We start from the raw sequence: 10,677 nt of genomic DNA on the forward strand, positions 1-10,677 counted from the left end.
CATGATGATAAATTTGTGAAACTTTGTCAAAATACCTTTTCTTCATTTTTTTGTGTCTAGTAGATACACATCATTCACTACTAAAATCTGCTGCATAGTTGACTGAGCGAAATGAGCGTGTTTAGTTGGCAGCAGCTAAAAGTTGTTTACATTTCAGACAACTTCAGACAGTCTGAACACATGACAGATATTAGGTCTATAAAATAATCCCTCATGTAAATGAAGTCAGAAGAGAACAATGGAATCAGAATCGCAAAGTCCAAAACAAAAGAAAAATTAATTTCTTCCTTTCTTCTTCTGAAAAGTTGGGGCCACGATCAATATACAGTTGAGCTGAGATATTCCAAACTCCGGGGAATTTATGTAACTGATTACCAGGCAAGGGATATTTGCTGTTTTAATGCAATTATTATGAAAACCCCATTGAGTATGAATTAGTTTACCACCTAAACTATAATTTATTTAGAAATTGTATTAGAAGCAACAAATAAATAAATATAATCAAAAACATTTTAAAAATTCTATTTTTTGAGATTATGGTTTCAAGCTGATACTTTAGTGGGCTTCAACCATTGGCTAGTTGGTAAATGGTATTTTGTGAGGGAGTGGCCAACTATCTGGAAATGTCTGTGAGGGTTCTCAGTTTCCTCTCATGAGTTGCAGAGGCTTGTCACTTCAAATTTGAACTTGTTAAGTCTGTGTGACAAATTCTCTCTCAAACTAGATGCAGTCATCATGTGCTCCTGAAACTTACTCCATTTCAGAAAAAACAGGTTTCAAGATAAAAAATGAAAGATTGAGAATTAGTTTAAAATATGGTTTTAAAACTAAACACAAGGAAAGTCATTACACTACTGAATGCAAATGCAAGTTTATGGGAATTTTCTTGTATAGAACTAAAGTGTTTATTTTTTTTTCTGCTTTTGCTTAAAATAAACTTCCTCCCTGTAATATAAACTGTAGTATAAATATGTGTATGTATGTATAGAGAAACTTAATAATTCAATTTTAATTTTCAGGATCAAGTTGATCTTGTACATCAGGGGTGTTAAAATTTTCACAGAGGGCCACACGAGAATTATGGTGGTCCTCAAAGGACCAGTTATAATTAACTTCCAAGTTTCATGTTTAACTTCAAGCAAACACAAATGTCACGTTCCTCGTCTCATTGTTATGGCTGAGCAACACTAACAACCAATAACTGAGCTCTATGTAGTATTTCCTGCATAGAAACAGTGTTTAAGCACGTTCTCTTATAAACATGGGAAAGTACTACGTGTACGACTGACTTAATGTGAAATAAATAATACAGCAGTCCCACTTTACGACAGGGAATTCCCACTGTAGGGGTTTAAATTTACAACTTATAAGTAGGAAATTCCCACTTCCCAGAATAACTGGGCCACAGCAAAAGTAGTCGTCAAAAAATGCAGTTAAATGAAGATTTTACATAGTGAAATTCTGCAACTACCAGCTACTTTTGAACCCTGTGCACCTTCACAGGGATGGTGGGATGCTGTCAGTTTGTATGTAAAATAATCAACGTGCATTATGGGAGAAGAAGTATACAGTCCGTGCTTGCTGCTTTAAAGCAGCTTTTTTCAAAGACATTAATACATCTTTGAAACTCTTGCCGGCCACATAAAATGTCATGCGAGCCTGCAGGCCTTGAGTTTGACACATGTTCCACATGTATTAGGTAGAAGATGCTTCAGTTGTAAAGGTAATTAAATGGAGTAAATGGAGCCAGTTGCATGTCTTCACTTGTGAAATTAAAATATGTCAAATTTAGACATTCTTTTGTCAGCCCAATACGACTGTTATAACATTGTTAAAATCTACTGTGTAGTTCTTTAGCTTCTACTGCAATATCAGTTAGACGATCCATCCATTCATCAATCAATTCATCACATTTATTTTGCCAAATGTACCAAAATATATCTCCATTCTTAATTTAAGCTTTTCACATGTATGTTGGAAGTTCCTCTTTAAAAACAATGGATTCTGCTTTCTCCTGTTTTTCTGTTCATGGTTATAAATAAAAACAATGTATATATTATTATTTTTATTTTAAAACACTTAATGCTGCTGTTTCCATATGATGTTTTTGTTTTGCATGTGTCTCATTTAATGTTGCCATCATTACATATTTTTCTGTTTCTGTTTCTGTTATGTTAATGTTTGTGCAGCTTATTTGTTTTGCCATGACTGTCATATTGTTATCAAGYTAAGGCATTCACTGGTATTGTTTCTAACCTGTGTTTTATCCTGCTGTGTGTGTGTGCGTGTAGCCCAGCCATGAGGAAAATGAAGATAGTTTGGTATGCCAACCTGACTTCCTTACCCCATCTCCCACTACCAATCAGCTTCTTCAGCTTCTTTTTCTCCACCCATTTCCTTGGATCAATCTATTCACAGCTCCTGTTGGAGGAAAACTAATGAAGATAATTTTAGTCTGTGACCAACAACTGATTTTAACATCTAGCATAGAAATTGACAACACATAAGTTTGATTCTTGAAATCAGCGTATGATCTCAAAAGTGAACATGTCATTATTTACTCTCACATCACTGCAGTTCATAAGAACTAGAGACTTCTTGTACAGAGACTTGCATGGTTCTCTTCAGTGTGTCCACGTAATACAACATAAGTATGAGATAACATGGTCGTATGTTGTAGATGAAGAGGGCTCTAATTAGGCCTTTAGACAATTGATGTTATGACAGGTAACAGGTCTTGCCTTCACTACATACCATGTGCTTCTTTAAGTTATCAACACAGAAAGTTCAAARTGTTATTCATCACAGAGGTGTGTGTTCAGCACCAAGGACAGCAAATTGAACACGTCAAATAGCTGTGCATCATGAGCAACTTTCCTAGTTGTTGTTGTTGTTCCAGCTTTCCAAGTTGTTGTTTCAACTTTCTGTGGTTTTAACTTATGAACCACAAGAAATATTCCTCAACTGGTTGAAGCAATCCATTTCTGGCTGCCTTTAAACTACATGACCCCCTTCCCACTGGGAAAAGGATCCAATATGGCGACTTTAAAAATGGCGGCTGCATCCTTCGATGGCCAAATTTGATTATTGATTATGTCGATGCGTGGTATTGAAGGCTATCCAAATTCAAAGACTCCTCCAAATGCGGTCAACAAATACAGCGGGTAAAATAAGTATTGAACACGTCACCATTTTTCTCAGTAAATATATTACTAGAGGTGCTAATGACATGAAATTTGATCCATACATACAAAGAAATCAAACCATAAATGTCCAGAAATGAAGTTATTTGTAATAATGTGGAATGGCACAGGGAAAAGTATTGAACACGCTTACTGAAATTTATCTAATACTTTGTACAAAAGCCTTTGTTGTCAATGACAGCTTCAAGACGCCTCYTGTATGGAGAAACTAGTGGCATGCATTGCTCAGGTGTGATTTTGGCCCATTCTTCCACACAAACAGTCTTCAAATCTTGAAGGTTTCGTGGACCTCTTCTATGAACTCTGATCTTTAGTTCTTTCCATAGATTTTCTGTTGGATTCAGGTCAGGTGATTGGCTGGGCCATTCAAGCAGCTTTAGTTTCTTTCTCTGAAACCAACTGAGAGTTTCCTTGGCTTTGTGTTTGGGGTCATTGTCTTGCTGAAATGTCCAGCCATGTTTCATCTTTATCATCCTGGTAGATGGAAGCAGATTTTTATCAAGAATGTCTCTGTACATTTTTCCACTCATCCTTCCTTCGATTATTTGAAGTTTGCCAGTACCATATGCTGAAAAAYAGCCCCACACCATGATGTTCCCACCTCCAAACTTCACTGTTGGTATGGTGTTTTTGGGCTGATGTGCAGTGCCATTTGACCTCCAAACATGATGTGTATTCTGGCATCCAAACAGTTCAATGTTGGTCTCATCTGACCAGACTATATTCTCCCAGTATTACACAGGCTTGTCTAAATGTTGTGCAGCAAACTTTAAAGGAGCTTCAACATGCTGTTTTTTCAACAGTGGAGTCTTGCGTGGTGAGCGTGCATACAGGCCATGGTGGTTCAGTGCATTACTTATTGTTTTCTTTGAAACAATCGTACCTGCTAATTACAGGTCTTTCTGAAGCTCTCCACAAGTGGTCCTTGGCTCTTGGACAACTCTTCTGATCATTCTTTTAACTCCTCTGTCAGAAATCTTGCAAGGAGCACCTGGTTGTGGTCGGTTTATGGTGAAATGATGTTCTTTCCACTTCCGAATCATGGCCCCAACGGTGCTCACTGGAACCTTCAGAAGTTTAGACATTCTTCTGTAACCGATGCCATCATTATGCTTTGCAACAATAAGGTTGTGAAGGTCTTGAGAGAGCTCTTTACTTTTACCCATCATCAGATGGTTCTTGTGTGATACCTGGTCATCATTTGGGACTGAACCAGCTGATATTAATTTGCACTGACAAGGGGCAGGCTTGCTTTCTAATTACTGAGAGAGTTCAGCTGGTGTCTTGGCTTTCCATGCCTTTTTACACCTCCCTTTCTTCATGTGTTCAATACTTTTTCCCTGTGCCATTCCACATTGCTACAAATAGCTTCATTTCTGGACATTTATGGTTTGATTTCTTTGTATGTATGGATCACTTGGGTTGTTACTGACATCTGGTGAAAATTACGTCATTAGCGCCTTTAGTAATACATGTATATATTTTTGAGAAAAATGGTGACGTGTTCAAACTTATTTTACCCACTGTATTGATTTGAGGGACGATTCTAGTGTATCCTTCTCAGCCCACTTTATTCCAGGATGCAATGTGGGCCAACCGAGAGATTTTATTTATTTTTTGCTCATAATAGAGGACGGAGCAAGACAGGAGTCCGGTTTAAAATAAGTCTGGCGATACAAAAATTGAATGTTTAACACTGTTTTGTCATTTGCATAGATGTGTTTTAATATTGTTCTTGTCAGAAATCTTTGTTAACGAGCTCATTTGGCAGGTCCCTTAGATTGACAAGAATCGCATATTTTGTTTATAATATTAATATATTAATATTTTGCTATTTTCAATCTTCTTCGCCTCTGTTTAGTGCCGTCACGTTTGCTAGGCCACAGGACATAAGCAGATGTAAGGGTAAGAATAAAGTTTAAAGGTAGACCATTCAAATCACAGCCATTTTCTTCAGGTCTTCGTGGTTGACAAGGTAGGCCAGGTCCTTCGATGGATGCAGCCCCTGTATTTGAACACATCTAAAGTCTAAAATATAGACTGTATTGGCCAATCTKTTTTTGACATTGAGATAAACTAATAGTATCAGGTGAAACTCATAGCCTCTCAGCCATATGAAAGTATACATAGATAGTTTTYATAAAGCACACACAGACACACTTCAGGCCTTCCTGCCCATTTTTTAAGCATCCAAATGATCAGATGTTGGATCACAGTATCTCATTTCTAATTTGTGGCTCACTATCAGTTCTGTGCATGGTAGGCACACTTTTACCCGGAAAGCCTCAACAGACACTGACTAGTTTCACATGAAACGTCTTTGGATTTTGTGTACACTTTAAACAGGTAGTGAGCCCCAAAACACCTCAAGTATGACAGAAATCACATCTTCTGATCTGTTGATTTGATCTCAACTAGTTTCATCCTGATGGTCAAAGCTTAACTGTCCTTCAGTAATAACTCGGTACACATCTTACAGGTTTTATGTGGCCGTATGAATTGGTCCCTTTCCAAATTAAACTGCTGTGGAAAGTTCTCAATGCATGACAGCTGCCTCGTCTTTGGGATTTCTGTTGCTCATAACAGCTCTTTGTTCAGGTGTTACTGGTGTTTTGCAGTACGGTTGTTGGCATGGAGTCTTTTGAAGCCTCATTCACATCCTGATCAGCTGGAATGGCTTGGGTTTTATTTGACATCTACCTGCTAAGCTCCTCGGATTCTCCATTTCTCTGCCTTCTGATTCACGCTGCTTTCTGGGCACGCTCAACTGTGATTAAACCACCCGGATTTTCTGAAAAGCACACCTGTTTTGTGGTATTGTCACCCTTTTTCTAATCCTTCTCCTTTGTTTGCTCTCCTCTCTTTTAATCTACAGAGAACTATAACGTTAGGCGCTGGTGACCGGCAAGTCATCCAGACTCCCATCAATGACTCTCTTCCTGTCAGCGGCTGCAGTGTGGCTCAGCTATTCAGGCAACTTGGTATGAGAAACTAAGAAGTTGAGCTGTTCTATTGCCCGTCTCCGAAAGGCGAACAATCACAGTTTTTGTGTTTGTCTGCTAAAAGATCTTATGAACCAATTGACAAATTGAAGAACTTGCAGAAAGTAATCATTGGATGCACATCTACAACTGTTTAACTTTTTGAGTCACTTCAAATGTTCGCCACAACTAAACATCTTTAACCAGCTGAAAAATGGCTAAAGTTCAGCTCAGTGTTTGTAAAACTGACTAAAACTTGATGTGGCAGTAGCTTAGAGTCATCTTCAACACATGCTGTTTTAAAAGATCAATCAAATCTTTTTTTTTGAAACTTTGGCTTTCAAGCTGACTCTAATAGTCTTTACACTGTAAAGTACTTTTTGTTATCAAATGAAATCTTAAACTGAATGAGACTGATTGTTTCTCACTAGTATGTCAGAAAAGGTTTAATTCTTTAAGGTTGAATTGTTGCTGGTAGCGTTTAGAATATTTTTGACAAAATTTAAAATAAAAACTGACTGATTTTCATAACTCTTAATAGTTTTGTGGGATATTCAAAATAATAAAAACATGAATATGTAGCCTTGTCTGACAGACTTTAGATGTTTCCTTTGTGAAACCTTGTTCTTCCTCTCACACCCTCTTTGTTTTCTCCTCAGGTATAGTCAACGTGCTGTATCTGTTCTGTGCTGCCCTGACAGAACACAAGATCTTGTTCCTGTCCAGCAGCTACCAAAGGCTAACCGACGCATGCCGAGGTCTTCTGGCCATCATGTTCCCACTCAAATATAGGTGTGATCCCGTTCCTCACAGTCTGGGATGTGTTTCAGTCACTGCTCATGTAAGGCTGTGACAGTGGTTGGTGTCATAAGCATCTTCTTCTTTCTGTTTCCTCAGTTTTACCTACGTTCCCATATTGCCTGGAAAACTGCTAGAGGTCCTAAGCACTCCCACCCCATTCATCATCGGGGTCAACTCCTTCTTTCGCTCTGAGACACAAGAACTGGTAAGTTTTCAGTAGTGCTTTCTCGATACCTWTAATAGTATCAGCATCGTACCTGATACTAGCATTTTAAAAGTACTCGTACAAAATACCCTGATACTCGGGAGCCGTAGGCCTATAAGGAAGGAGAGCAACCTAGTTCTAAAGAAATTTGTGTATTGTTTACGTTCTAACTTGGTAAGTACTAGGGGACGGTACTTGGTCTCAGCAAGTACCCAAACTGTAATGCTTGGTTTGCTAAAACCTGGTATTGGAACAGCGTTAGTTTTCATACTGTGTAAAAAAAATAAATCATAAAAGACTAAAGTCTTATTTTCTACAAATGTGAAAAAAGGCCAAAGTGGCCAAAACACCCCAAAGTGACTGATTTTGAGATTGCACAGAGTTTCTTAAAACATTTGTCATGAAAAAAAAAACATTTCTGTGCATCCTGTTCCATTGCTCTGACAAAAGGTTAACTTCTAACATGATTCTGGTGTAGTTATAAATCATCCAGGACATGATAAACCTGAAATAAGACAAGTAAAAATACAAAACGATGCAGCTGAGCTTTTATTCTGTTGTAGAAAATGTTTTACTGYTCATCTGGAGAGTTTTATTCAAAACTGGAGAGTTTTAATCAAAACTGGAAAGTGTGGACAACAGTGGTTGATATATTTCTCTGACCTTGTTTATTTGACAGTTTTTAGTAGTTCTTCAGTCTTAAAATGTTGTTTTTAAATGTTGTCGTGCCTTTTATTCATTGTTTGTCTCAGTGGATTGAAAATATTGTAAAGCTGCATCAGAGAAACTCACGATGAACACCTGTAAGAGAAATATGACCCAGGTGGAAACTGCCACTAGTCTTAGTGTGAGAAGTTGAGAAGGCTTTATAGACAGAAGGACAAACCTTGGGATGGACCTTCATTTTCTCTGATGCAGGGTTTGATTACATGTTGTTTCATGTCCTACAGACCTGTTGGGTCACTCAGCTGTCTTTTATTAAACCGTCAAATCAAATCTTTTGTCTTGTTGCGTTTTTGACATAAACATGCAAATCGTACACCAAAACATGTAGCTTGAGCTCAGTGAGCTTCACAGTAAAGTGTGTTAGGCAACCATGATATTTTGCAAGAAAGACATTAGAAAACGGAGCTCCCCTTGGACCTGCAGTTCAGACATGGTCGACAGCAGAAACATATTTTAAAGTTTAAATGGATCGCAGACTTTATGGCTGAACTGGCTTTTCAATATCTGTTTTTTCTTTGTTTTTTTTTTTTTACACAATCACAATTTAAATCTGATGTTAACATTCAGGCAAACTTTAAGAGAGACAGTTATTATCTTAAGGGTATGAAAATGCTCTCAGGTCTCTCTTGAAAAGAGGTTTTTAATCTCAATGGGACTTCCTGGTTAAATAAAGATTATAAATAAATAAAATAATGTTTGTGAAACCATATTTTCATACTTGCTTGAAAGAAAGATGTAATTTAATCCAAGGYATAGGATTGTGAAATGGTCTGGAGGATGATCTTAAAAATGCCAGATCTATGTATATATTTAAGAGACAGATAAAAGCTAGTTTTTTGAAGGTATATGAAAAGAAAAAATGTGAAGCTATATGAATGTTTGAGCTGATGTTTTTAATTTTATTTAGTATTGTTTTGTAAATTATGCTCCGTTTGAATGTATTCTGGGGATAAAAGACTTATTCTTCTTCTGCTACCTTTCATTTTATTTTGATTTTTGATTTGTGTATTTTCTTTATTATTATATGTAGTTATTTTTAATGAAATGAATACAATTTTTGAATAAAATTTTTTATTGAAAAATTTCTGCACAGTTATCTACAGAATGTTGAAGACAGTTCAGTTTTTTGCAGACTCCTCTTACTCTTGTAACTTTTTTGGATACAAAAAGACATCAAAACGTGGACATTTTTGTCTTCTTTCAGCCAGTGTGCCTCTCGCTGTTTAACAACTCACTGTTTTCTCTCAGATCCCTTCTGAAGACAAGAACTTCAGATAGATTCCTCAGATACTTCTTCAGAACTAGAAGTGCAGGTTTTAATTTGAACTCATATTTCCTACATAAGACTGTAGACACCTCATAATGTGAGGTTTTTGTTGTTAGGTTTGTGGCATTGTGCAGTAAGAGAACCAACCTTCTCCTCAGCTTTTGTCCACTGGTTACAATGATATGTCTAAATTTTGAAAACTGAGCAGTGTTTATGTGTCTGTTAGTTGGATGTAATCATTGCTGACCTGGACGGAGGCACGATAAGCATCCCTGAATGTGTTCACATCTCCCTGCTGCCTGAACCGCTCCTACAGCAGACCCAGACTGCACTCTCCATGGTAAGTGGACCCTTCACACATCCAGACTTGACAAAGCCGGATGATGGATGCTGTGTGGTTTCCATAAAACACTAAACACTTTGTGCTGATTCATAAGAAAAGATGTCAGGAAAGTCCTCCTAGATTAGTTTTCCTTTCATGTATTTATTACATCTTCAAAATGAAAAAGGCAATACCAATCACACTTATCTGTGGGGTTGGGCATCGTTTTAATTTGAACAATTCGGGTTCCACTTCTTTTTAGAAGCATCTTATTCTCTTAGTAAAGTTAAAAGGCTCAGTATGGTTGGTCAGCAGCCGACTGGACGATGCGCGGTCATGTGGCTGTTCAGCGTTTGTTTTTGCACACACCTTTCATAGCCCCTGAGACGCACCATGCCGAGCGCCTGGGAAMCCCCTTCTGCTGCAGTATGTGTCACTGGACAGGGTTTCTTCCCTCTAGAGTCTACAGTGTGGAAAGATAAAAAAATCAGAGACTTGTCACTCAAAGTTATTCGTCCACATATCTGTCGCAGTTAAAGCTCCACAGTTTTTATGAGACAGATTCCTCTGTGCACATCTGTTTTATCTCCATCCCAGAGATTTTGGCCCGTTTGACTGTCTTTATAAATGTCTGTAACCTAAAGCTGTCAGGTTCTGGAAGCAAGTATTTTTTTTAAGTGAGCAGTTTAAGCAAAACACTTCCACAAACTTCTGACCAATCACACAATAAGTTCTTGTGTGGAGAGGGGCAAAACGTTTTGCCAGCAGGTTGCGAAAGTGCTGAAATAAACCCACACTATAAGACTGTTGCTGCACACTGTCCATTTGTGCACACACTACCTGTGAATTTTTCTTCTTCGGTGAGTCTGCCCCTGCTTTTACACCATTTTGAGCTAAAAAGCACCCCTAATCACTGACTCATGTGGGGCATTGCCTAGACCTTCGTATTTGATTTTTTTAAAATACGGGATTTGAAGTTAATCACTGCACCAAGAAATCTCAGATGTGTTGATCCTAAAATACACAGTGTTTTATTCCAGGTTAGTGGATATGCTGTTTGTTTTTGTGGGAAAAGTCAAAGAATGGGTTAGTTCCAAATATTAGGCCACCATTATCTTGAAGTTTTCTTATTGTCAACTATGACACACACACACACACACACACACACACAC

At 37.7% G+C, this 10,677-nt stretch overlaps 1 protein-coding gene across 7 annotated transcripts in view; it reads left to right on the top strand.

The window, feature by feature from the left end:
- The window catches only part of sbf1 (SET binding factor 1), a 108,630-nt gene that overhangs the window by 53,169 nt on the left and 44,784 nt on the right, over positions 1 to 10,677 (top strand). For 4 of the 7 annotated variants that reach the window (XM_014020112.1, XM_014020113.1, XM_014020116.1 and 1 more), the window contains 5 exons: positions 2,292 to 2,321; positions 6,079 to 6,184; positions 6,844 to 6,976; positions 7,082 to 7,190; positions 9,410 to 9,523. In XM_014020112.1, coding sequence (XP_013875566.1) covers positions 2,292 to 2,321; positions 6,079 to 6,184; positions 6,844 to 6,976; positions 7,082 to 7,190; positions 9,410 to 9,523 — 492 coding nt within the window. Of the gene's footprint in view, positions 1 to 2,291; positions 2,322 to 5,531; positions 5,973 to 6,078; positions 6,185 to 6,843; positions 6,977 to 7,081; positions 7,191 to 9,409; positions 9,524 to 10,677 lie in introns of those variants that run through there. The other 3 variants (XM_014020115.1, XM_014020119.1, XM_014020118.1) reach the window with 2 other exon arrangements.

Source organism: Austrofundulus limnaeus, unplaced genomic scaffold (assembly GCF_001266775.1).
Source record: "Austrofundulus limnaeus strain Quisiro unplaced genomic scaffold, Austrofundulus_limnaeus-1.0 Scaffold241, whole genome shotgun sequence".
Classification (NCBI taxonomy): Eukaryota; Metazoa; Chordata; class Actinopteri; order Cyprinodontiformes; family Rivulidae; genus Austrofundulus; species Austrofundulus limnaeus.